We start from the raw sequence: 26,578 nt of genomic DNA on the forward strand, positions 1-26,578 counted from the left end.
CAACTCATCATTGATAAACAGAAACGTGGTGCTGGAGAGATCATCGCACCCCCAAGTGTGGACCGGACCACACCGATTTTGGGGTAAATATCGGATACATATATACAAGTGTTAAATGTTGAAGATGGTGTAATTTACGCGTACGGTCCTTGGGGCCCGGGGCCATAGAGACGCTGTCGTTTCTCTGGCGGAGCATCATTCGGCAGGTGGCCCATTTGCTGGCCGCTCATCGCTGGTATCATCCCACTCGCGTACTGCTGTGGCCTTTGCGTGCCCCCTGGTGTCATTGCCATTGGGCCTCCACTGCCAGCCGTCAAGTACCCCCCTTGGTCTTGTCCCATGTTGGGTGAAGCATGCGGGAGCTGCGCTGGCGAATGCCACGAAGTGCTTGTTGATGGCGATTGCACTGGCGTTGTCTCAAACTTTCCAATCGGACCCGACGAAGCTGCCGACATGGGCAGACTCAGGTTAGGATTGGGATAGGGACCAGGAGTTGGTGGTTGGCCAGCGCCGCCGTTCGAATACATCTGCTCCATTGCCTCGGTTGGAGGGACGCGAAGAAAGTTGGGAAGATGCTTCTTCAGTTTACCAATCATACCCTCCTTGGTGAATGGCTTAGCCAGTACATCACGCATACCTAGCCGTCTGGTGTTAGTATCTTATGCAATTTTCTTCTTCTTTAGCAAGCTCGACTTACCCCAGTGGAAGTACATCTCTAAGTCTTGTTGGTTGATGTTTGAGGTCATAGCAATAATAGGTACTCTCGGCGACACTTCCCGAATCATGGCAGTGGCAGACACACCGTCCAGATGAGGCATGACAATATCCATGAAGATGAGATCAAACCAGCTGGGATTGCTATTGATTTTGTTCACAGCCTCCAGTCCATCGCGCTGCGTTGACAATCAGTTACTGAATACCGTGGTGGCTACGTGGAATGGGGGAAACATACCGCAACCTCAACGCCGCAGTCATACTGAGCAAGGAATTTGGAACCAATTCGAGAACATATCTTGTCATCTTCGACCAGAAGCACACGAGGCTTCTTCTGTCCCCATGGGGAAGTGGATTGGGCGCCGGGCGCACCAACAGGCGGGCTGGCTGTTGGCATAGCAGCGGGACCTGGCTCGGGCACTGCACCTGGGCCCTGACCTGGGCCCATGGCGTTTTGGGAAAGTGGCCGGTTGTAGGGGAATATTCCCCATATGCTCGGCGGCAAAGGGGTCAATGCCTATTGTCTGCCCAACTGGATACACCATATGCCTCAAGTCGTTCATTGGGTCATGCATGTAGTTATTCTGCATACCAGCAGATCCGGGTGGGCCCATCATGGACGACGACGAGGCCGAATCTGGAGAGGCACCAATCTGCTGGAATTGAATCGACATTTGCCTCAAGTCCTTCTCTGGGATGTGATCACCCGAGACACTGTTCAGGATATCCCGAGCACGACGGAGTTCTGCCGGGGGCTCTTCGGTCCCGTCCGACATGATGTTGTTCCCATTGAACTGGTTGGAGTGATTGGAGGTGGCACGGGCATGCCGACGCTCGTGGTCTATTTTGCCGAGATGGTTCACGAGTTCGTTGTTGACCGAATTCTGGGCTTTGATCATCTTCTGAAGATGCATAATCTCATCGACGAAGACCTTGTTGGCATGCGCCATCTCAAAGTACGAGTCCTGAAGTGCCTGCACTTGTTGTTGGGTAGCGGCTAATGTTTCGCTGAGAGCCGCGATTTGTGTATTCGAGGAGAATTGGTCCTCTGCCGCTTGGTTCTTCCTGGGTGCTGGCGCTTTCCTCCGGATATTATCGAGGTTGTTTTTAGCATCTGCGCGGAACGCTGGGTGTTTGAACTCCCAGGCCTGCATTTCAAGGTGCAATCAGCAATGTTCGTCTCGCCCAATCCCGCTTGACCACATGGTTGACATACCTCTTTGCCATATGGTGATTGACCATTCTCTTCGCTTTGCCGGACCTTGTGGAAGTCGTATTTGTTCAACTGCCGGACAAAGCTGGCAAAGTTGCTGTGCTTGAAGTGTTTCGGCAGAATGGTCTTGGTGAACTTCTCGTTCTGTAGTATAACGTTAGTACAAAACGTTAAGAGGGAGGTTTGCGACCAGAACCGGACGCCGAGAGACGAACCTCCAAGACCACAAAGCTGTCTCCTCCATCGCCCCATCTTACAACCTCGCTATAGTTCGGGTCTTCGAGCATCCTGCAAAGGCAAGTCTATTAGTCGGTCCATTCAAATAACAGCGCAACGTAGAGTACAACGCAACGGTCAAAATCGATTAAACAAGAGGGCCTATTTACTTGTATAACTTGCGAACCTAAATTACCAGCAGAACTCAGGGATTAGCGAACTGTATCGATAGGCACAATGCAGCAGGGAGCGCAAAGCATAGAGGGATTATGTGGGCTAAACTCACGAAGTCGCTGGAGTTGTTGCTGCTGCCCTGGGCGACAGCCATGTCGCCTTCGGGCATCCTGATAGCTTATACCCTGTGGTTTCTTGTGGCAATTCGAATTGGCCAGGCGAAGACCTGCCAAAGGAAACAGCTGCCAATCTCGTACTCCTTCCTCGACAGCGATTTGGTGAGGGTGACAGCCGATGGTGTCACTGTAAGGCGCGATCCGTCCAAAAAGGCTGTGTGACACAGGCACAGGTTGTGCCGACTCGTGGATGCTCCAACTCGGCTGGCGACAAAATCTATGCTAAGCAGGATTTGAGGTGGCCTCCGTACAATGAAAATCCGTGAGACAAAGCGCGACCGTGTCGATCGACACAAAGAATCGATTATCGGGTGCCGCCGAAGAATCGTGGTTGAATTTGTGGTTCGGAATTGAGGGTCGAAGTCGAGGGCGAGGTCGAGGGCGTGGGCGTGGGCATGGGCGACGAGAGGACCAGACGGGTTTTGCCAAAAGTGACGTTTGGCGCCTTGAGCGCGGTTGTCGGGTATATCCAATGGGGGCCTATGCTCCCGGTTGGCAGCTAGAGTCTCGGTTTCTGATATGTATGGCCGGAATGAGTTCTAGACTCCGCAACAACAGTTGTCAAGCGTGAGAGCACCCTGTCGCACTTTTGGATCGAGAAAATTGGGACGAAATAGAGTTGAGGGAGCCGAGGGACGAAACGGGCGAGAAAGCCAAAGCGGAATGCACGAAGACAGACACAGGACGCAAAGACGCAGAGCAGACACTGACACTGACATCCACAATCTTGGTGCTTGGGGGGTTTGGCAAGGGCGTGTAGGCGAGAGAGGAAAAAAAGCTATCTCACTTGGCTCTCCGTACTTGTACTGTACTGCACTTACTACTACTCTCTCTCTCTCCACGCTCCTTCTGTAGCCGAATCCCAAGTGGAGGGTCACTGACGGCATGTAACACTTTTTTTTGACTGGTGGGAGACCCTGGTTCGCTCACAGATCATCCAAGGCCCGACAGCCATGCCTGTCCCTGTACTTGCAGACTCCCCCGTTACCAAGACCCAAGGTTGGTAAGTAAGACGTAGGTTAGGTCAAGTAGGGTATGGGTAGCAGTAGGCTGGCAGGGTAGCTCGGTAGGTACATGGCAGCCATTGTATTGTACTGTATGAAAAGGCACGATGCACTTACTGCTGATGCGGATCGGCTGGCAAGAAACTAGCCTATCTGGGGTGGTTACGCTGCAATCAGCATCGAAATCAAGGGGGAGGGCTCCTCCTGTCACTCTGTTGCGCCGTAAGAATCGAACATTCAGGCGGGTGGGTGTGGGTGAGTGAGATTGAAAGCAAGGCAAGGTAGCAGCGCCAGCAGAGCGTCCCAGATGCGGGGAGAAGTTCCGACCCTTCTGTCCCGAAAGTAACCTACCCGCTCTGGCATGTACAGGGCATCAATGTTGATTTTAGATTGATAGTGGCCCGGTCATGTTCCCGCCGACGATTGTATATAAATCTGTCTTGTGATGTTAGATGAGGGTATCATTAGGTATCCCAAGTCCGGTCGTTACGACACCTGCCACTGCCTTGGTCGGTACTCGTGATTACCGGCGTATGGGTCTTGTCTTGGGAGCCGTGCTCCCATGGTGTACCGCTCGCTACCCTCTACTTCCGTAGTCTGGAAAAACAGGAAGGTTAGCTACATATGGCGTCCATCCACATCGACGGCGCAGCGCGGGAAGCGGGCAACTTTGAACGCGAACAGTAGTCAGGCACATTGGGACGATCGGGGAGTGTGTGGCTCCTGACTTTCTCGCACCTCGAACGTCTCAGACTCGAGAGTCGAGATATGTAATTGTATCTTCGCAAGGAATCCTCCCCAGCTCCTCTTTCGTGCCGTGACAGTCACGAAATCTTTTAATAGAATCCGATTTCTCCGCCAGGATGGGTGGGCGACCAATCCACCCGCTCCAGCAGCTATTTAGCCAGCAAGTCTGCAGCCGTGAGGCCGACGACTCCAATCCGACAGCATAGCGGTCAAGGATACACACATTGACACCCGGGATTTCTGCTTCTAATCCAGTGATCTTCATTTGCTAGCTAATGTACGGAGTAAACGGCGACGAAAATACCTGCGCCAATACGCCGTTTCAACTCATCTCAATGATTAATGACACTTGAGGAGCCCGGGCGGAATATGACTAGGGGGATAAAGGGGACATCTGAAGTTCGGAGGAGTTACCCGGTGATCGACAGTTGAAGGAGGCCCCGATCTGACAGCCTATATTGCTGAACGTGGGACATCCTTCCCACATCCCACCCCCCAAGCATGATGCAACAGGCAACCCCCTCCCCCTCTCTCTGTGTCTCTTATCTACACGGGCCGCACGCAGCTTCTGCACACAGCGCAGTCATCTGTTGTAATGGCGTTGCGCTCAAGGACAGCTCATGGGGGTGAAGCGCAATCGTTAATCGTTCCGGGAAAAGGTTCCTTCTCGGTGGAAGAGCTAGCAGGCCTCGATCGAGCCTTGGCGTCTGAGTCAAGCCACTTAGATCGTCTCTAAAAGCAATGATCGACGCCTCTTTACCACGATAAGCCAAGACGGAAAGGACGGTGTGTCGACCAGTCCTCCCGCCAACACTTTCTCTCTCTCTCTCCTTCGTCCATGGGTCTTTGGCTGCCCTCGCTCAGTCTTTGCTTGCCTGCTTCGCTTGGCCGGTAGGTTACTATTTCCCCATACGCTGGTTCTGTTAGCCCAGGTACACATGATTGATTTGAAGCTATCGCACTGCAAGGGAGATGAAGCGCTTCAAGCAATCCACCTCAGCAAGCATCACTTCATCGTGAATTTCTTTTTCATACTTCTTTGTGGCCCATTACCCTTGAGAAGCTGAATCATGGCCTGCAAGACTCCGCCAGGGGACAGCCTTGCCCGCCCCAGTCTTTCATTTTTGGATTAAGCTCACAATCTGGAACCAGCTGAAAACACAGGAGCAGCGAGGGCGCCTGCTGATGGTTGATGAGCTGAAGACAGGAGTGACCCAACCAGACTGAGACTCGTCGGCTGGGGTTGCTCGTTGTCCGCCCTCTCTTCAGACTCTACAGAGCGGCATGGTCAAAAAGAATTTCCCATGACCGGATTTCATTGGTGTTCATTCCTTCAACGCGGTAGGATTAGGATTCGCCAACAGTAGGCTATCGTTTTCCGCCAGTCTCCCTACAAGCCACTCCATTGTTAGCTGCTTAACTAGCGGACCAGCCACTAGCATTCTCAACAACGCCAGGTCTATTGAAGCAAGCCCAAAATAAGAAATGCCTCAAGATCTAGATAAAGTGCAAATCTACAACCAGCATGCGAGCATGCATTCGCGACTGTCTGGCTGTCTGATTGCGCCTGATTCGTTCGCGCGCCGTGAGACAAAGCACTACACTGCCTAGACTACGCCGAGCTGTTGAACCGTCACTCACAAGAAGATTTCCCGACGGCTGGCCACGCGCCAAACGATGTGCCGCTCGTTGGCTAGCAAGATTAACCTCCAATATATCGCCATGACGACATCATCGCGCTTTTGTGCTCTGCGACCACCGGCGCACGTCGCAAATGACTACCGGGTCACCTTTTTCACTGACCGTTTTCGGTACCGCTATCCCTCTACCTGGTAAACCTGTCGGCGACGCCTTCACGGTATAGTCTCTCATTAGTGTGCGCCAGAGTAACCTGTCAGTAGTGAAGCGATCCAAGTAAGACAGGTCACATATAGATAACCAGGCGTTACACGCTTGAGGAAACGGGAGGTTACTCAGCCCGTAGCTGGATTGCATTTTACTGGGTAGAGACGTTGCAAACTTTCCTCCTAGACCAGACTCTCACCGAGCTCGACGTACGCCTTAAGGGTCATGTCGGCTTTCCCACCATGCCACTCCGGACTATTCACCCCTTATATGGATTCACCCTTACTTTTTTGCCCAAGCTCCCACTCCCTAGTCTAAGCGCTAACAACCGCCAGGATTGGGGCAACGTCCTTCTCGCTCACCTTACTTGGATCTACCAAGTCACCGCCCTGCTTCAGCCGGATCTCCTCCATCATGGCCAGGTGGCGGGCCAGCTCTCCCTTGGGCGACGGGACGGCCGCATCGTCGACGCCGGGGGGCACCGGCCCGAAGGGCCCGGGGACCTTGCCGGCGGCATAGTCCTGGGCGGCGCGGTGCGCGGCCTCGCTGACGCTCGAGTGCTGCCAGAGGAACTAATAGACGCCGCGCACGGCGCTCTCGAGCGAGCCCACCACCCACGCGTGGTGCGACGACGCCGCCTCGCCGATGATGACGTGCTTCCCGTGCGACTGGACGATGGACGGGTACATGTTCTGGAACTATTCGACTCTCGGCGTCAGCATTGCCCTTTCAAGAGAATGAATCGCATGTAGCAGGACGGAAAGGAGATGACACGACAATTGACCGTATAGTCCAGCCTCCCGAAACACACTGGGCTAGGAAAGAGCAAAATCGTACCTGACCCGGCCCGAAGTAGGCGAAGGTCCCCGCCGACGTCGGATCCGCGTACCAATTGTACGCGTAGTGGTCCAGGTACTCCTCTGTGATGATCCTCTTCAGCTCCTCGTGCTCCTCCTCGGTCGACGAGTGCAGCCGCGCCAAGTCGTGCAGCACCACCATTATCAGCTCGATCTCATTGTCCGGCGACTCACGGCTAATCATAGCCCCGATCCGCTCGGCCTCTTGCGACCAAGTGTAGGACACGAGCAGCACGCCAGGCTTGTCTGGAGGGTCGTGCATGTTGTAGGACGGGTATACGCAACAGCGGATGGGCAGGTCGGTCCTGGCCTGGCCCCCGTCGCTGATGCCAAGTTTGTGGATCCACCAGAGGCTCTTGAACCGGACGCCGATCTTGCAGGACGCGCCGTAGCCCAGCGAGCGGATCGCCTGCTTGGTGCCCCAGCTCAGTTTCAGGCCTTCGAGGCCCATCTTCTGCATGGCCCCTAATGTTGCCGAGTTGAAGACGGCGTCGAAACGCCGCGGCTTGACCTCGCCCATGACGGTGACGTCGATCTGCTCGTAGCCCTCGTCGACGTATGACATGACGATCACCCTTTTGTTGTACCCAATGGCTTGCTTCTGCTGCAGACGCTCCCTCATGCGATACGCAATCTGCTGCCCACCTCCTCGACGCACCACCATTTGGCCGTGGCATTGAATTCGAGGGCTTCGAGGACTGTCTCGCTGAAGGCTTGGTCATACCAACGGTTTCCGCTGTAGTCGTTGTAAGTGAGGACATGGAAACGTGGGGTTCTGACACTGTTACCTACGAGTCCATCGTCTCCAAGAACTCAATCGTATTGTAGTCGTAACTCGCGCTATCGCTTGTCATTAGTTGCATGGCAATTAGCATGATCGTGGAACTGACACCTGATTGAGATACTGACGGACGCTGTAATGGTCGACAGTCCTCATCAATGTTTTCCAGAAGCTTAGTGGTCCCGCATACTTGTACACGTTGGCGTAGTATTCCATCTGAGTACCAAGCAGTTTGGCAGGGTTGGACTTTATGATTCTGGGCCAAAGATGAGCAGCAATTCGAATAAACCTCGGCACCAGAACTCACTCGATGGGGAGGCCCGTGATATTGAAGTCTTCTGCTGTTGGTTCCCTGACTCCATCGCGTACGACCTGGACGCTGTTGTATAGCATTGGTTGGTTCTTGCCCCCAAGATGGTACGGCACCAGCTGGCCTGGCTTGGGCGGGTTCTTCTCTCTGTTCTCCTCGATGTCCTGGTCATTGAAATCCATGCCGAGCTCATTGAACAGAGCAAATGTCTTTCGGCAGAGTCAGCGCAAGTCGTGCTGCCATTGGGCTCATTCTGACCTGTCCATCATTGCCATATTCGGGAATCGCATAGCCCCAACATCGTAGTAGTCGTGAGGCCCTACCTTTGGCATTTGTTTGCCTTCCGTGTCTGTCTTGTCCTTGAAGTAGTGGGTGTAGAGTCTGCCGCCGAGCCTCTCTTCGCCGTTGGCTTCGAGGATCTCGTACTCAACATCAAGGCCATACTTCTGCTTCAGGTAGTCAAACGTCAAGGCCGTAAAAAGCCCCGAGACACCTGCGCCGATGATCCCCACTCGGAACTTCTTGTCCAGAGTACAGTTGAGACCCTCTGGATAGCGAGTGTCCCTAGCCGGGAGAAGTTCTCCTTCCTTTGGGTCTGGCTATGATGGGGATAAGTTAGTCGTGATTTGGCCTCGCTGGGCAATGTTGACTCACCAAGACACTGGCGTTTCTCTGAAAGTCCCACACCTCTTTCCGAATCGCAAAGGATACCCATTGCGAGTGGAGCGAAAGCTCCTGAATGGGGGCAGGTACTGGGACTGGGGACTGGTCGGCTATGACCACGGACGGATCTACAGTGAGCACACGAAGGCAAAGAATATTGAGTATAATAACCCAGGTGTACCCGGGCAGAGTTTTCATCTTGACAGGGAGATGCAGGAACTATCAACTGAAGGGAGAAGCATATATTGACCCCGTGTGTAAAGTTGAGTGAGGAACAAAGCTAATACGGTTCATTACCCTCGGAGCGAAGTCAAATAGGACATTCTAGGCTCTATGCACGCCCGACGAGAGGGGGAACTATACCCGGCCAAGCAAAGCGATGGTATTGCAAACATCAGTCAGTCTGTGTATCGGTTCAATTTCGTCACCATGCGCTCTCTACAGTGACCAAAACGCCAATTGCTTCTTAAGTGCGCCCGTTGCATTCAACTCCCAGCTTCATTGGCCACCTGCCAGGTGAAGGACTTCCTACTTGCCTCCTATGATGAATCAATCTAGACATAGTAGAGGCTTCTGATAGACCTGGATATCTGCTTAAACATTCCTGCATCTGTCTGTAAGAGCGAAAGCTGCCGACACACAGCCTCCTTGACGACGGGCCACAAGGGCAGGTGTGACATCACCAAATCGCAGATCCCAGAATCGGCGTACTGGAATACCCAAAACTTCCGAATACACATACACAATCACAGTTTGTCACACCTGCCCTTCCGAGCCGCCTTATGCCTTTGGCTCGTACCGTTCCACATAACCGATTCTCCCTCATATCCTTTTCCGGTGAAAGTGATTTTCTGGTCGCGTATGTCGGAAGACTTCACCGGCCAGTCATGACACAGCGGCGAGTGGAAAGGTGATGGCAATGGCTAAACTGAATACAATGCGTAGAAGATGTGGCATAGTTGAACCCGAGACAGCCCGGGAAGTTGCGGGCGGTCCAAGCCTGAACTGTTTGTCACGACGTGTCCAACACTGCCGATGTGATTGATGTTCTGTTTTGCGTCAACTTCGGTTCAAGGAAGCCAGCTCAGCAGAAACACGAGATTCCCCGAGCAGCTTCCCCCGAATCGACGATGTGATGAACGCCCTGATGTTGGGTATGGCCATGCCTACCAGCAACTACATCCATCCCTCTTCAAAGCCTGATTTTTCGATTGCGGCGCCGTGAAATTCTTTTGCTGCATTACCAGGTTAGAATCATGTCATCGCCAATACCCATGCAAGTAATAGCCCGGAATTGAAGCGAAGGGATCTAGATGTAGCCTGTCACTAGTGGGACTATCGTACACATGCATATAACATATTCGCAATAGCAGACAAGCCTCGGCTTCTGATATCTCAATTGGGACTTTCATGTCAGCCGAATTAGTCACGCACACTCTGCCTGTCCTGCAGGTTGCTGAGTTTGGCTGACGATGTGATGGGGCCGGATGGGCAGCCCTACTCGCAGAAAGCGACCGGATTGGAGGGATGCGCTTCAGCTGGCCTCAAGTGGAGCGATGGATATGCGCTTGACCATCCCGTCCTTACTAAAGACTAGGAAATGTTTCATTTTCCTGTTCTATTATCGGTTGCTTGGCACTGCCAGATCGTCCTAATTTGGGACCCAGGGAGTCCCGCTTAGTTAGCTCGCCCCATATCCCCTGCTTATGGCCATGTACTGCGATATGCCTTGATGGAACATGGGGTCTGAATCTGCCCTTCTGCGACGGCATAGTAGACAGAAGTGCGCTTTTTCACTTGGGGAAGAAAGGGTGCTGAAAACTAGCATCCGTCTGATGGTAGGCCTAACAGGAAGGCATGTTACATGCCGATCTCCTGATTCCGCCCAGCGTCCCCGTCGATGCGTACACGGTATATAAACTGGCGGATTCCTAGCCATAATGAAGACATTCCTGATATCCCAAGCCGCAAGAGATCCTTTATAATAAGCCCAGCACCGCGCAATTTCCCGTAATCATGTTGTCCCAGACCACTCTCCAGCTTCTGGCGACTAGCCTCGCTCTCGCCCCCTTTGCCGCGGCTCGGGACGTCCCAGCCAATGTTCGAAACTTCTACAACACCGTGAAAGGCCGTGGCCAATGCCCTAACAAGCTGGCAACAGGCTTCTATGCCAAGGATAACGGACCAAACAGTATGTAGCTTTATCTGTGTGATCAGCGGGCGGCCACTCCAGTCCCCTCCCCCAAATAGCCAATAATGAGGGATTGCTGATGAGAGACGACTTTATACGAAATAGCCTTCTCGTACTGCCAAGACAGCTCGAGCAATGTGCTCTACATCCAGGGCACTGGTGGCGCCCTAGCCGACATGGACATCGACTGCGACGGCCGCCAGGGCGGGCCCGCGGACGACGGGCGCTGCGGCAAATCCAGCGACACGCAGTCCACCACCTCGTTCGCCGACACCGCCCGGGGCTACAACAAGGGCATCTCCGACCTCGACGCCAAGATCCACCCGTACGTCGTCTTCGGCAACTCGGGCTCCAAGGCTGGCTACAAGACCTTCGACCCGCTGGCCCACGGCGTCAAGCCCCTGAGCATCATGGCCGTCGTGTGCGGCGACAAGCTGGTATGTGTGATACCTCTTCCTCCCTCCCTCCCCTCCTTCTGCACCGAATCGTCAATCACTGTAGAAAAAGAAAGCGTGGTTGTTGACAAGAAACTGTTTAAAAAAAAGATCTACGGCATCTGGGGCGACGAGAACGGCGACGACGGGTCCAAGTCCATGGTGGGCGAGGCGTCCATCTCGCTGGCAACGGCGTGCTACGGCAAGTCGATCAACGGCAACAGCGGCCACGACGAGACCGACGTGCTGTACATCGCCTTCCCCGGGTCCGAGGCGGTGCCGGGCGCCAGCGGCGCGGCCTGGGCCGCATCCAGCTACGACGCGTTCGAGAAGAGCATCCAGGCCAAGGGCGACCAGCTCATCCAGCGCCTCGGCGGCGGCGGCGGCAGCCCCACCACGACGGCTGGCCAGCCCAAGCCGACATGCTCGTGGAGCGGTCATTGCCTCGGTGAGTTAACCACCAACCACTACTTTCTCGCTTGAGATCACTTGAACTGACCGGACAACAGGCGACAAATGTAGCAACGAGAACGATTGCGACCAGGACTGGGTCTGCAAGAACGGCAAGTGTTCGGCGTGAAGCCGTCGCTCACAAGCGAATGGCGTGGCATAGGCAGCGTGTAGGCAAGTAACGGGATCACTCCATCCCCCTTCAGCGTATCTTTGCTCCTCGGAGAGCCTTTCCCCGTAACCTCAATTTCCTTCGAATGTATATATTTCCTACCTAGTCCTTTTAGCTAGACTCGAAAAGAACCAATTAGGGCCAACGTGCATACCTTGCAAGAATCTGCTTCCTAGAGGCTTAGGTGCGAGTTTACGTTGCCTATACGGTGCCTGCTGTCTTTCAATGTCATGATTACGTCTATGTTGTGCCCTTAATCACTGGCAAAGCTGAGATGTCAAGTGACATACCGCTCTTTGATTAAGCACTCAAGCAATTATAGTATCAACTTGCTATACATGCACAGGGCTGCCTATACCATACATAGATTCCACCCTTTCCCCAACGCCTTAACCCCTTAGACTACATAACCCCACAGGTCCAGCAGCCGCCCTAAACCATAGGATAGCAAACCATAATTAGAATATTCCCGATTCATCTCACAACGCCTTTATAGATTGGAAGAAGGGGTTGGCCAGTAACGCCTGGTCCGCCTTGACCAGATCTCTCAGCTTTTGCACCATGTCTTCACGCGACATGCTCCCCCCTTCGACATCCTTCTTCCACTTCACCAAGACATCCTTTAGTCTGGCGCTACCTTCCTGTACTTCCTCCTTGGTATGCCCTAGACTATTCTGTTCATGCTTGCCAGTGAAGTCCTCCAGCTCGTCTGCCTTGCGCTTCGCCATACGGATGACCTTGTCGGGGAAGCGGACAAGCTCGGCAACATGGATACCAAAGGACTGATCGCAGATGCCGGGCTCAACTTTGTATAAGAGCGTGACTTCTCGCTTGTCGGCAACAGTGCTCGCGTTGGTGCCTGAGATGTGTACAGTAACGTGGAGGTTGCGAACTTGAGGGTACTGCTCGGACAGAGCAGTCAGTTCGTGGAAGTGGGTTGCAAACATAGCGAAACAACCAATTTCCTTGACAATGTGCTCCGATATGGCCCAAGCAAGACCGAAGCCATCGTAAGTAGAAGTACCACGACCGAGCTCGTCAATGATGATCAAAGACTCTGAAGTAGCGGACTTGAGGATGTTAGCAGTCTCCAACATTTCTGCCATGAAGGTCGAGACACCCTTGAGCTGCGAGTCGCTGGCACCCACACGGGCTAGGATGGAGTCAAAGATGGTCAACTCTGCCTCAGAACAGGGGACGAAGCAGCCGACCTGAGCCATGAGGGCAACGACACCGATCTGGCGGATGTACGTCGATTTGCCACCCATGTTGGGACCTGTGATGACAAGAAAGGACGACTGGTCACGAGTTAGCTCGACGTCGTTGGTAATAAACTGGACGTCGTCTTGCATTTCCATGCAGGGGTGGCGAGCCTCCTTCAGGATGGTTTGCCCTTTTCCTCGAGGGTGGATCTTGGGACGAACATAAGACGTTGGGGCGTGGACGGAGCAGTGCGCAAAAGACACGATCACATCGAGATGTGCGAGGACGCCGGCAAGCTGCTCAAGAACAGGGCAGTATGAAGCTGCGACGGTGATGACTTCATTGACCAGACTGCTCTGAGTTCTGTTATAATTCTGAGAAAGCTGATCGAATTCTCGACGAAGGTTTTGAAGTTTAGTGGTCGTAAAGTAGACGCCGTTCTTCTGTGTGGAGCATTCTTTGTATTTCGAGTTGTTGCGGATGCATCCTGCCTCTGTCCTGGTAAGTCTCATGCACCATCCATGTACTTTGTGGTTCTCGAGGAAGATCTTCTTGTTCTCCTCTTGGTTGAGATCATCGGATGCACTACGGTACTCGCGGTCCATGTCAGACCTGACCTTGTCCAACCGCTTGCGGATGATGCGCAAGCTGTCATCGAACTCGGATTTGATAATGAATTCGTGGTTATCGAGTGCGTCGAGATCGACGGTTGTTTCCACCATTTCAGCAAGCTTTCCGAGACTATCAGAAACCTGGCGGAGTTTATTGGTGTAAGCTTCGTCGAGGGGGTCTTTGTACTGTTCGTCCATCACAGCTTCCAGCGTTCCTAGGAAGCCAGGCAGACGGATGACTACTTGGTAGGCTCGGACAACATCTTCCAGGTTCGCCTTGTTGCGCTGGAAGCGTTTTGCCAAGCGATACAAATCGGGAATGGATTTAAGGTGTTCTTCCTGCATTGTCTGGCGCAGTTCTGTGTCATTGGCGAATGCTTCGACGAGCTGCAGTCGCTTCTCTATCTCGTCTCTGTTCATAAGTGGTTGCTTGAGCCATTGGGCCAATAACCGGCTACCTACTGGTGTCCGACAATGGTTCAGTAAGCCAAAGACACTCATGGTTTTGGCGCCATCTCGGGCACCAGGCATGAGGTTGAGGGCTTTGAGTGCTGCAGCATCAAGCTTCATGAAATGTGAAAGATCGTGCTGGTACAGCTGATATTGACCGAAGTTGGAGGGATCCTGCAATACACTGAGATATTTGATCAGCGCTGCAGCAGATCCCATAGCGAGCTTCAACTCTGTCTGCGGAAGCAGCGTAGTAGAACGCTCATCCTTCAGCAACCTGGAAAGATCTTGCTCGATATCCTTCGTCCCAAAGTCGCCAGCTGGTCGCTCGGCGATGGCAACACCACAGCTATCGATGATTTGGCGTAGTTTGGCTAGTTCTGGATCTTTGTCCTTTTCAGCTTTGTCGATCTGGATGAGGCACTCCTTGACGCCAAGCTGGATAAGGAGAGCCTCGAAGTTGGAGTACAAATCGTTGTCTAGGAATTCGCTCACGCCAAGTTCTCGTACGCTGGCATCGGCGAAACAGACTCCTACATTCCGTGCTTCTGAAGCCTTGGCCGTGATCTTGACTGCCAGTATCATGGGTGCTGATTCAAAGCCACCGAGTTCGTCCTCGACATCTTGTAGGTTGCCTGGAGATGCTTGCTTTACGACCTTCCAGTTCATCCGACCATTGGGGCTCGCATATATCTCGATCCGTTTGCCTAGTTTGAACAGGGCTTCTCGTAGGAATTGTCGGAAGACCGTAATGGTCATGGTAACTGAAGGAAGGCCGCTTGCATCGTTTCGGCCAAGCTGTCTGACGACAGAGGTGGTCTTGTAGACGGTTCGGGCCAGGAAGTTGGCATCTTCGCCATGGGCTGTGTACCAGTCTCCTCGATCGAAGATTCGGACTGTTTCATTGCCCACTGCAGGCAAAGACTTGAAGTATCGGATAAAACCGACCTCGTCGTCAAGTTTCAACTCGGGGCGGCTGGACATGTTGACTGACGTGTATCGAGATCAATAACTACCATATGGCTGGGCGATTCCCGTCAGACCATTTGTAAGGTACAAGAAAAGCCGCGTGCTGAAGTTGTGGAATAGTCGTCAATGCCCTACTTTGGAGTGGAGTGGTCGTTTTAGTGAAGGTGAAGCAGTGGCCTATATTTCTGGGAACTTGTCGCGTAAAGAAAGCGGCATGAGATGAAGGCGCGTAAAGTGGGAGTCGCGTCACAAGTTAATTAACGAATTACGCACGGACGCGACGCGCTGGGCTGCGGTACAAGCAAGCTTATTCCCCGCTAGGCATGCACTGTGCTGACCGCCCAATTTTCAAGCTACATACAACCTACTGAGGCTGATCAACCCCACCAAAACTTCTCTTGTCTAGAAACTTGCAGAGCAGATTCTCACACAAAAGCCCATTTCGTTCGCTAGCGCAAAGATGGATGCCTCCATGACAGACGGTGGGCTCGAGACAGTCGCCGCAGAGAAGTCGGCGGCCCTTTCTCGACAAGAGAACGACAAGAATCCCGAAATCCAGACATTGGCCACCAATGGCGCAACAGGCGCTGCTCTGACAGAACCTCCACGCGGGGTGAAGAGACCAGCTGAAGGCGACCCTGTTGATTACGATGATGGCGACGACGCTGAAGCCGCGGATCAAGGGGACGAAGTCCAGATTATAACCGATTCCACGCAGCCCACCACAAAAAACCAGCTGAAGAAACTCAGGCGCATGCAGAAATGGGAGGAGGGCAGAGCCGACCGCGCGGAAAAGCGCAAAGAAAAGCGCAAAACCAGGCAAGAGCGCAAGAAGCTGGAGCGCGATGCTAAAATCGAGCAGGCCAAAAAGGAGGGAAGGGATCCCTTACTGATGAGAAGAGAGCGAGAGCGAAACCCACAAAAGCAAGCCAAAGTGCCCGTTTCGATCATCGTCGACTGCCAATACGAGTCCTACATGATGGAGAAAGAGATGATATCTCTGGCCAATCAAATCACTAGGTGTTACTCAGACAACAGGACAGCTGCTTTCCCGGTGCACCTGGCTGTTAGCTCCTATGGCGGTGCTCTGAAAGAACGACACGAGACCGTTCTGCACAATCAGCAGCTGAAGTGGAGGGACATACGATTTGTCGAGGATGATTTTGTCGGAGTCGCTCACCAAGCGAACGAGACCATGGCCAGCCCGGAAGGCGGCAGACTAGTGGATCAGCTCAAGGGAAGTCAAGGCAAGGACTTTCTTTCTTTGGAAGAACCGGACACTGCCTCCCAAGCAAAGAGGAGGAGCGGCGCAGAGCCTGAGCCTGAGCCGGAACCGGAAGATGTCGACAAGTCAATCGTTTATCTGACGGCCGACTCCCCTTATACCTTGGATCGTATCGAGCCTAACACCTCTTATGTGGTAGGTGGCATCATCGATAGGAACAGGCACAAAGGACTGTGCTACAAGGTTGCCCGTGAACGCAAAGTAAGGACCGCGAAACTGCCCATTGGTGAGTTCATGGTGCTGCTAGATAGGCACGTCTTGGCCACGAACCATGTAGTTGAGATCATGCTGCGTTGGCTCGAAACTGGAGACTGGGGAGAGGCTTTCATGAAAGTGATACCTCCTCGCAAAGGGGGTCATTTGAAGGCTGCAGATGGAGCAACCCCTTCGGAGGACGGAGCCAAGGGTGACGAGGAGGCAAATCATGAAGATGAAAAAGCGGATGATAGCGTCATCGCTTGGAATGCACTACACCAATGAATTCAAAGTCACCATCGCGTGGCTCATTAATACGTTGCTATGGTCCTGCCAAGTATTACTGTGCATGTCAACTGCCGTTCGAAACGACCAAGTGCCTATGCGCCATGTGGTTCATGGCCCACGTCGCAATGATCATGACTTCGCTTGCTGTTTCTCCCACTCTTTCTGCTCGGCCAAGAACTCGGCCTTGCGCCTCTGATAGCCCTCATGGGCGCGGCACCGCTCCCAGGCCTCCCAGAAGACCAGGCTGGCGGCCGCCTTCTCGCGCTGGTCGGGGCTCATCTGGGACTCGTCGGTGGTCCGGGGCAGCTCCTCGCGGCGGGTACTGCCGCCCCCTTGCCCTTGCGGTACTTGCGCCCGCCGGCGTGGTTGGCGTAGCGCTTGGCGCGCGTCATGCCCATCTGGAGGAACTTGCGCGCCATGTCCATGCCCACGAAGTCGGCCTCGTCGTCGCGGCCGAATCGCTCAAACCGCGCCCACAGGTCCGCCGCGCCCCGGCGCGCCACCGCGGCCGTCCGGAACCGCCACAGCGGCAGCGGCGACGACTTGTACGGCTCGAAGGTCAGGACGCCTTGCTCCCCGCGCCCGATCCGGTAGCTCATGCGGTGCGCATGGGGCGTGGTCTTGATGAGGGGAGTGGTGGTGACCATGGTGGAGTCGAAGTCTTCGGCGAGGGCATCGTTTTGCTTGGATCAAGAGGTCAGTTCGTCTTGGCGCATGTTCAGTTTAGCTATCCTGGAAGTGGCTGCGTCTTTTTGCAACTATTGCCGCGATGTTGGTGACAGCCGTGTTAGTATGGTTTCGAAGCCCTCATTGTTAGAAACATAGCCAAAGACCTCTATGATGTCATTGATGGCTTAGTTTCAAGCCTCCGGTCAACCGACTTCAGTGCTTCGCATCCCTTCTGCTTCATATACTCTGAACGTACAAGAAAAAGAAAACATGAAGCAGTTTCCATGCGATGTTTGGCGATGACCACCGTCGAAGTTACATCCAAACATTGAGATCATCATCGCCGCACACTTTGGCATAAGTCGGCCGAAGATGCTATATCTAGAAGATTAACGAGCTATCCCTATTTTGACCTCGCAACCCTCAAATAGGGGTAGCTCGTGTATTTCGTCTCAAAGTCCGATAATCTTCCAAACTTGCAACCGCTGCACGTTGGTCCTTCCTTACTCCCTACTGCCGTGGTGCTGCATAAAATGCTATCACGGAGTGGCATTGGTCGCTAAGTTGTCCCTTGTGCGAAATATAACCGCATCTGATGGTTGGCACATTGCGTGATGCGCCGCCGCCAAACAGGTATTTCGTCATGCGACACCCGTGGAAACACCTCGGGAAAATACGAAGAAAAGAGGCTACTCAAACAGATGTGGTGTTTCGACTCTGATCAATAAATGAGCAACACACCCTCGTCATGATCTCGATTCCACTATGATGATTATTCGGACCCGAAAATTGGTATCTGATATCTGATACCAATCTGACACCATGCACCCTTCAAATGCGAAGACGTCCTTCTATGTGTAGTAGACCACTTTGTTTGGCCGTAGGGCAGAGAACCAAACCATCGCGAACAAGGGAGCCCCCACTAACCCTGCAATATTCAGGCTCCACCCGTAGATCCTACCCGTTAGCCAACTCTTGGCAGGCACAAGACATGGATCCAAGGGCTTCTGACGACAGCGCGGATTGGAAATGAACCAGTTGCATTTCGAGACTTCCACCGAGATGGGGAAAGAAATCGAATGGGGATATTTTATTATCGAACGTGGGATTAGATGTTTCGAATGCGATTTGTCCCAGGGCCTCCAGAGTCCAAACCCCTTTTCCCTCGCATTGGAGTGGTGGGAGCCCCAAAAGTCTTCATCCGACATGACGTAGCCAGTCCACAAGAGATTTTAATCACGTTACGAATCTTCAGGATCATGACCCATCGGTCCGAACCCACGTCCCACTCCGGAAGCCCACTACATACTTACGCACATCCAATTTGCTTGACTTGCTTGACTGCTCAGCGCAGGTTCTGGCCAGGCAAAAAGACCTGGCAAGTGCTGGTTAGTCGTCGCCAAGCACAGCCCCAAAAGCTTGTTCGTCTATCCCGGAGTATCCGCAGACACGCCAGCGAGCCAGTCGAGCACGCCCTGCGAAAAGCACGAACCATGACCGTTATAACTCGAGGCATTACTTCGGATATCAACCTACCTGCACCCTGCTAGTTGTGACGCTTTAATGAAGATGTGCCAAAGACCAGAAGGCCCTTTTGTGCTCGAGGTAATGCGTGACGCAGTGGCCGAAGAGGTCTGGTAGGAGCCCTGGGCTTGCGTAACCCTTTCGCCTGGGATTTCGCTCCCTCGGAACTGCTGGTACTTTGAAAGAGCTAGCTGCATGAACCTTACGTGTTGTCAGATGGCCACTGACACCCAAGATCAGCCAGGCAGTTATTCCCACTAGCTTATGAAGTACATACGGTATTTGTCAAAACATCTCGAGGTTCTCGACAACTGCAGTGTTTGGCTTCGAGTCTTGAAGGAATATATTTATGTTAACGCACTCGAACGCCGCAATGCCAAGCCCGAGTTGTGTGGTCTGCCCCTTCCTGTTTTCACCGCAGGAGCAGTTTCTGTTTTGCGGGACTGTCAACACACCTTGCCGGGGTGCCTGCCGATACACGGCGGGTACAATGGAAGTGTGGGGGCAAGACCGGGACTATGCCAGTCACTGGCAGTATGTGTGTAGATGGTAATATCGACAGCACACTCATTGATTCGACGCAGGTGATGGACGACCATCCATTACGAGTCGGGGGGCCCACCAGCTCCACCGTCCGGCGAACTTGGTCATGCACTCGCTTTCAGACTTGAATAGAAGGAAACACCACGAAATAACTCCTTCTCAGTCACACCTTTGGCCGACTGCTCGCATACCTCGTCACTCGTTCACTCATTCAACATCTTATCTTGGTCTTATTCATTCCTTCTCGGCCCTCCCACACTTACGTCTGCCTTGACCCGTTCCTTCTGCCGTGTATTATATTCTTCCAAGTCTGTACTATTTTACTACAACTATAACGATACCCGCAAGTTAGGCACATAATGCGTTTATTAGCCGGAGTGGCAAGCGTTACTGCCTTGCTTGGAAGTGTGGCCTCTGCTCTCGATATTGACTGGTCCAGTGATGGTAAGCTCTCTCTTTACAGGCTCGTACCACTCTTTTATCTTTAGCTGATCTGATATTAAATAGACTCCGTTAAGTCTGCGGCCAGCCAAGTAGCATATGGCATGGTGAAATACTACTCAGGTAACAACACTGGCGATGTTGCTGGAAACTTGCCAGATCCATACTATTGTAAGTCAAACTCCCGGTGAGGCCTTGCTTAGCTGCAGCTCAAGCTAACTCGGGACATAGGGTGGGAGGCAGGAGCCATGTTTGGCGCTTTGATCGACTATTGGGTATATACCGGCGATGACACATACAACAAGATCACCTACCAGGCCATGCTGCACCAAACCGGCGACGACCACGACTACATGCCCGAGAACCAGACGCGGAGTCTGGGAAACGACGACCAGGGGTTCTGGGCCATGGCTGCCATGACCGCCGCCGAGGCCAACTTCGAGAACCCTCCCGATGGTGAGCCCGGCTGGCTCGCGCTGACCCAGGCCGTCTTCAACGAGTACGTGTCGCGCTGGGACACCAAGGACTGCGCGGGAGGCCTGCGGTGGCAGATCTGGACCTTCAACAATGGCTACAACTACAAGAACTCCATCTCCAACGGCTGTTTCTTCAACATCGCCGCGCGCCTCTACCGCTTCACGGGCGACCAGAAGTACGCCGACTGGGCTGAGAAGATCTTCAAGTGGGAACAGGACCTGAAGTTCATCGAAGCCGACTACAGGGTGCTCGACGGCGCGGGCTATGCCGACGGCGAGAACTGCTCCAGTGTCAACGGCGCCCTGTTCACGTACAACGCGGGCATCTTCATGGTCGGCGCGGCGCACATGTACAACATGACCGAGGACGGCAGCTGGAAGGACCGGGTGACGGGCCTGGCCAAGTTCACGGCCAAGACCTTCTTCAAGGACGGCATTATGTACGAGATCGCCTGCGAGCCCCAGGGCACCTGCAACACGGACCAGCAGGCCTTCAAGGGCCACCTGGCGCGCTGGATGGCGACGACGGCCCAGATCGCGCCCGAGACCCACGACACCCTGGCCCCACTACTCAAGTCGTCGGCCAAGGCGGCGGCGCAGCAGTGCGACGGCACCAGCAGCGACTTCAAGGGCCCCGCGGGCCAGGCCTGCGGCTTCAGCTGGCTCAAGGGCCCCACCTACGACGGTCACGCCGGCGTCGGCGAGCAGATGAACGCCCTGTCCGTCATCTACTCCGCCCTCGGCGACAAGGCGCGGCCCCCCTTCACCTCCAAGACCGGCGGCTCCTCCAAGGGTGACCCCAACGCCGGCTCCAAGGACGACGGCAAAATCGAGAAGCCCAGGGAGATCACGGCGGGCGACCGGGCGGGTGCGGGTATTCTGACCACGCTTGTGCTGGCGGGTCTGCTCGGGGGCATGTGTTTAGTGACCTCGGAAGGCTAGACCGCGCGTAAGACGCGGGATGTTGTGCCATTTATTATGATGATCAACTTTTATTTGTGTTTAAAGGCAGCGGGTTCAAATGACCGGAGTTAGGGTGTTGGGGGAATAGCTTGTGCCGCGTGGCTAGCTATCATAGGTTATTTACTGGACTTGATAGGTTTTTGATAATTCTCGAACACAATTGCCAATTTACTTCTCACTCCGTTCACGATGTGGCTGTTCGGCTGTCTACCGGCATAGCTTCTACAGCTTCATAAGACTGGCACCGCCATCATGTATGCCGGACTCAAGTGTGTGCAAAACTACCATCGATTGACTATCTAGCGAATTGGTCTCTCGTCTTCCCATAGAACAGCTTGAGGACTATCGCGGATTCGCTCATGGCCAACTCCACCGCTGAAACTCATAGACATACAGTACTCATGCAATAAAGCGCAGAAATAAATCTCATTCGTGGCAGGCACGCACCCATAGCCTCGGAGAAACCAGGTAATCACCACGAGAAGGTCAAGATTCCCTCCCCTCGATCCCAGATTTCGACTCAGACACTCAATAGAAACATTGCGCCTGTAAAGCAACTTATTCTCAAAGAACCTGGTAAGGCGGCGGCTCGTCCATATCCATCGCCTCGGGCTTGTGCGGCTCCGGCTGCTCCTTGATGGTGACGAGCGAGGTGGGCTCGACGCCCTCGATCGTTTCCATCTCAATGACGTGGTCGTGCGCAGCGTGGGCGTCGTCCGGGTCGTCGGGGACGACGGCACGCTGGGGGACGTCCACCATCTCATCCCCGCATGTCCTCGCGGACATAGGCCAGGTAGTAGGGGTCGCCGCCCGAGTTGAGCTCGTCGAGCACGGCCTGGGAGTCGCGGGGGTCCTCGGTGACGGTGCTGTCGTTGTACTTGAGCCAGACCTTCTTCTTGAAGTCGCGAATCCAGACCCAGTAGTGCCCGGCCGTGACGCCGCCGCCGTGGCAGATGACGGCATGCAAGAGATACTTCTCTTTCTCAAAGCCGTTGAACAGTTGGGCCAATTCGGCTTGGAGGCTCTTGCGCTCTTCCTCGTCGCGTTTGTCTTGATCTTGCGCTGCGCTGGCCAACTCAAGTGCAATCTGGCAACTTGGCCCAGAGACCTGTGCGGGCGAAGATCTCTTGCGTTCGGTGAGGGGAGAGAGCTCTGCCTTGCGCTTCAGAGACTCCATGTTCGGTTCATTGGGCGGTGCAAATTTGACCACTTCTTCCCAGCTAAGTGTCTCCGGGTCAATCCACCTGTAATCGTCCTCCCAACCTTGCGGAAGCGGAACATCAGTGGCAGAATTCGTCTGATTGGGGGAAGGCTCGTCTGTGGGGTGAGCGCCGATATGAGACAAACGCATTTTGAGGCAAGCCGCCCGTCTGCGGCGCTTTGCCAGTTCCGAATCAACATCGGCCTCCATATAGCGGTCCATATATAGGACATCCTCGATCAGCACGGGATTTCTATTCTTGGTGCTGCCGGTCCGCTGGATGCAGATATGAAGAATCGGGGGTAAACTTTGGTAGACGGTACTACGGGCAAGAACGTCATTGACGAAGCTGATCTGCGTGGCTTCATCCAAGGCTTCGTAGATCGTTCTCTTGACGCCTTCTGTGCCGTGGGGAAAGGCACTGAGCCAACGATCGGGGATGACTTCTTTGCTCACCGATTCTTTATCTCCGTCCTTTCGATGCGAGTAGTTGACGAACATGGGAAAGAAAGTCCTGGTGATCTTGTCTGACTGCAGGTCGGGGCGGCCAGGTACCGGGCCATCCGACTTAATCGATCGCATCAGGTGTTCCAGAACGTTACCGACGATTTCACCAACGTCGTTCTGGTTTGTACCCTTTCTATCCGATTGCTCCAGGCGCTCAGATATGATTTGGTATTTCTCGTCAAGTGTCGTCTCATTTAGAGTCAGGTTATCCGGCTTTACCTCCTCGACATGGGATACCTTGGGAGACTCCTCGCTTTCAGAAGCAGCTTTCTTCGCCTTGTCATCCGCGTCGCCAGGTACGTTGACCTCCACATAGGAGCCCATGGACGCGGCCTCGCTATCGTTGACAAGTGTCTGAGAACTCATCGAACTGGGAACATCGTGGGTATCCACCAGGGGCTCTACCGTGACATTGATCATATCAACATCTTGTTGGGTCTCGGTTGGTGCTGCCGGTGAGGGGCGAGCCGGCAGAGGAGGGGGATCCGTCTGTTGCTTCGGAACGAGTAGAGCACTTGCCGATTTCAGTGCAGTGTTAGCCAACTTCTGAGAAGGCTGCGCTGATACTTCTTTCGTCGTCTGGAGGTCAACGAAAAGCTGCGCAAGACTTTCCATGACTATTCGCATTCATTAGTGATTGCATCTATATCGAGGGTTGACATAGAACTTACATTGTCGGGCTACAATGGCTTCGTCTAGACTAAATGACTCCCCTGTACCTCCAATCCGACGTGCGCCAACACTTTCAGGAGTGAGCTCAAGTCTATCCTGATCGTGGTGGAGTACCACATCACGGATAGGCTTCACATTGTAAAAGTATTGTAGCAGACTGTTCAAGTAGCAAGTATTGCCAATGTTGTGAAGACCCGGGGGAGTGTTTTTGAAGCTCGCATCCTGCCCGGTCGGCTGGGTCGTCTCTAAACCGGGCATGCCGAACCACTGTTGCGCATCAGCACCTGTGTAGCTTTGAAAAACACCAGCCAACGACTCTAGCTTCTGGGCTTCTTGCTCGCCGGCAGCAGCTCCCGAATCGTTGTTGGTACGTTTGTAGTTAGCAAGGGTCTGAAGAGCTTCAATGGCTTTTGCAGCCTTTTCGGTCTTTGCGGGATCCTTGGCTAGTTCCGCAGCCTGAAAAGGTCAGTGAGATGCATTATTTCATAGGTAGCGTAACCCATGGTTTCTGAGGAATGAGATGGAAGTTTGGAAGTTCAAGGATAGCCGCTTGCATGTCCCGTTTACTCCAAGGGTGGGGGTGGGGTTTGAACAAGGGAATCACTCAGACTGACTTACCAGGTTATTGACAAAGTCCTTGATCAAGTCGGCTGGGAAGTTAAGCTCGACGCCGAGTAGCTCAGCTGCGTCTTTCGGTCCCATGCCCTGCGACTGTGTGGGTTGCAGGACAGCCTCATGCAAGGATTCCTGCTCAGCTAGCTGCGTGACAGCATCCAGGCATGTGCCATCCCAACTCCGTTGGTTGATGATGCGTCTCGCTGCTGTGTAGAACTCGGTGGCGCGAGACGGACACTTCTGAGCTAGGAGGACGGCTACCCCCGCGAACAACTCGGCTCTGTAGTCCGTCCAGCAGCCAAGAAGGTCATAGGGTTTATCATCGTCCTTAGGCTGACCTATTGGTATCATAACGGCCTCATAGTGGACTCGAATTCTTGCTGCGAGCTGATTCCATGCTTGTTGCAATGGCGGGCCTTCAAATGGTACACGCCGATTCTGGAGGGAGGCTCTCAGTTCAGCACTGGCGTCCTCCCACTTGGCACGCAGCGTATCGAAGCCTGTAATGGGTGTCGCCTGCTCCATTTCGGGGAAGAGCCAGGACTCCTCCGATTCGCCAGTCTCGGCGTTGAGGTCACTCGTTTCTATGAAACGCAGACTCCGGAACAACGGGTCGAAGTCGCTGCCAAAGCAGACCATGAACTTCTTGTTACGTTTTCGAATGCGTCTTTGCCCAACTGCTGACTCCAGACCATCCCGGACATATTTGAGGAAAACCTCCAATGCGTTGTCGCCGAACTGGTTCGGGGCGTCCTGGAACCGATCGGGGTCTTCCCGACGGGCCGCTGCAAGATTCCGTCTGGCTCGATTAAGGTCCTGGAGATTGTCAAGGTCCGTGTTGGAGAGCACATGATTCAGCGCAACAACGTCGAGGCTACAGTAGCAACCATCAACTGCGCAGACGAATTTGGTTTCTCCGACTGGGAATGAGTGCTTGTGCTGGTTTTCCAGCCTGAAATCATTGCGGTCTTTGCGCTGATAGAGGACGAAGACGTGGATCCCATTGCGATGAATACTGGCAAATCTCTCTTCGCTTGCCCGGTCGTTTCTGTACGTCACATGGAAGTGCTTACGGCAGTTGGCACAGACACAAGAGATGATGGAGGTATCCAGGTCTGAGGCGATATCCCCGCATTGCGCAGAAACACGAAAGAGCTCATGCACGTTGTCGCCAGTGCCGTTGCAGCCGACCAGCAATGCTCCAGCTGTAAGATCGCGTAGCAGGCGGGGCGATGTATACGCTTCAATCACCAGTTGTCAGTGCTGCATCAATTCGATGAGGCGATGCCCGTCAACTTACCTCGCACATGTGGTTCGCGGTTCTCGTTTAGCAACGCGAGGGCATTCTCCTTGACCATGGCTGCATTCTCCTTGCCTTGAGGGCCAGCGAGGTCCGCCATGGCTGACTTACGCTGTTCTCACGTTCTCAAGTATGAGCTTGAAGGGGAGCATCAGCAAGCTGCGCTGTGTATTGTGAGAAGAGGTTCGAACTAGATTTGAGTTTCGGTCAATTTCAAGTACTCCAGCCGACAAAGGGTAAACAATCTGGAAAGGCCAACGAGGAAACAGACTTGGAATAATTTGCGGAACAGCAAAGGCAGAAGACCGGTGTGATGAAGCTAGACTCTCGGGAAATACGATGCAGCCTGGATATGTTTTGTGCAAGCTATACGAGAAGCTTCACATTCCAGGTACTTTCTGCAACAGATGAAAATGTAGATGAGAGAAGTACTGACCTTCTCCAGTTTCAAAAACAGGTGGCTGTGAACAGGCCTTGTTGCCAGCGGTGATGTTAATCCAGTATGGGGCAGCAGGGAGTGTGACTGAGAGTTACTGTTCAGAACTGCTCCTGAAGGGAAACGTTCTGATTTATTGAGGGAAGTCCACGAGAAATGATCGAGACCCTCTAACAAAATAGATGTGTTGGCGAACAAAAGCCTGACAATGGTAATGCACTGCTACAAGGCCGGAATGGAAGATCGGTGCCTAATTATCGAGGGGTTGTTACCGGGGACGACG

At 53.5% G+C, this 26,578-nt stretch overlaps 8 protein-coding genes across 8 annotated transcripts; 3 read left to right on the forward strand and 5 right to left on the reverse strand.

Moving 5' to 3' along the window:
• Positions 1–134: 134 nt before the first annotated feature.
• Positions 135–2,502, reverse strand: PG994_012014 (uncharacterized protein; the record flags this gene model as incomplete). The annotated part of the gene is made up of 8 exons (XM_066863423.1): positions 2,430–2,502; positions 2,314–2,330; positions 2,143–2,215; positions 1,931–2,071; positions 1,257–1,862; positions 953–1,231; positions 698–893; positions 135–637 (listed from the first exon to the last, which is right to left on the reverse strand). Exons 1-8 carry the CDS (start codon positions 2,484–2,486, stop codon positions 135–137), a joined length of 1,872 nt encoding a protein of 623 aa, XP_066712533.1. The 5' UTR covers positions 2,487–2,502.
• Positions 2,503–6,403: 3,901 nt separating this feature from the next.
• PG994_012015 (uncharacterized protein) lies at positions 6,404–8,898 on the reverse strand (the record flags this gene model as incomplete). The annotated part of the gene is made up of 8 exons (XM_066863424.1): positions 6,404–6,635; positions 6,979–7,550; positions 7,592–7,682; positions 7,739–7,786; positions 7,837–7,983; positions 8,035–8,246; positions 8,361–8,636; positions 8,692–8,898. The coding sequence occupies 8 exons, from the start codon at positions 8,896–8,898 to the stop codon at positions 6,404–6,406; spliced, it is 1,785 nt and encodes a 594-aa protein (XP_066712534.1).
• A 1,818-nt stretch (positions 8,899–10,716) lies between these two features.
• On the forward strand, positions 10,717–11,808 carry PG994_012016 (Fungal chitosanase; the record flags this gene model as incomplete). Its single annotated transcript, XM_066863425.1, has 2 exons — positions 10,717–10,891; positions 10,997–11,808. The coding sequence occupies 2 exons, from the start codon at positions 10,717–10,719 to the stop codon at positions 11,806–11,808; spliced, it is 987 nt and encodes a 328-aa protein (XP_066712535.1).
• Positions 11,809–12,426: 618 nt separating this feature from the next.
• Positions 12,427–15,195, reverse strand: PG994_012017 (DNA mismatch repair protein msh-2; the record flags this gene model as incomplete). Its single annotated transcript, XM_066863426.1, has 1 exon — positions 12,427–15,195. One exon carries the CDS (start codon positions 15,193–15,195, stop codon positions 12,427–12,429), a length of 2,769 nt encoding a protein of 922 aa, XP_066712536.1.
• Positions 15,196–15,640: 445 nt separating this feature from the next.
• Positions 15,641–16,945, forward strand: PG994_012018 (uncharacterized protein; the record flags this gene model as incomplete). Its single annotated transcript, XM_066863427.1, has 1 exon — positions 15,641–16,945. The coding sequence occupies one exon, from the start codon at positions 15,641–15,643 to the stop codon at positions 16,943–16,945; it is 1,305 nt and encodes a 434-aa protein (XP_066712537.1).
• A 132-nt stretch (positions 16,946–17,077) lies between these two features.
• Positions 17,078–17,595, reverse strand: PG994_012019 (uncharacterized protein; the record flags this gene model as incomplete). Its single annotated transcript, XM_066863428.1, is given in 2 exon segments — positions 17,078–17,257; positions 17,272–17,595. 2 exon segments carry the CDS (start codon positions 17,593–17,595, stop codon positions 17,078–17,080), a joined length of 504 nt encoding a protein of 167 aa, XP_066712538.1.
• A 2,448-nt stretch (positions 17,596–20,043) lies between these two features.
• Positions 20,044–21,543, forward strand: PG994_012020 (cell wall glycosyl hydrolase; the record flags this gene model as incomplete). The annotated part of the gene is made up of 3 exons (XM_066863429.1): positions 20,044–20,128; positions 20,192–20,296; positions 20,357–21,543. The coding sequence occupies 3 exons, from the start codon at positions 20,044–20,046 to the stop codon at positions 21,541–21,543; spliced, it is 1,377 nt and encodes a 458-aa protein (XP_066712539.1).
• Positions 21,544–22,128: 585 nt separating this feature from the next.
• Positions 22,129–25,959, reverse strand: PG994_012021 (uncharacterized protein; the record flags this gene model as incomplete). Its single annotated transcript, XM_066863430.1, has 5 exons — positions 22,129–22,305; positions 22,349–23,889; positions 23,944–24,400; positions 24,563–25,800; positions 25,860–25,959. 5 exons carry the CDS (start codon positions 25,957–25,959, stop codon positions 22,129–22,131), a joined length of 3,513 nt encoding a protein of 1,170 aa, XP_066712540.1.
• Positions 25,960–26,578: the final 619 nt, after the last annotated feature.

This window comes from Apiospora phragmitis (assembly GCF_038363925.1).
Source record: "Apiospora phragmitis strain CBS 135458 chromosome Unknown utg000010l:1.0-9815664.0:1.0-9183399.0, whole genome shotgun sequence".
Taxonomy (NCBI): Eukaryota; Fungi; Ascomycota; class Sordariomycetes; order Amphisphaeriales; family Apiosporaceae; genus Apiospora; species Apiospora phragmitis.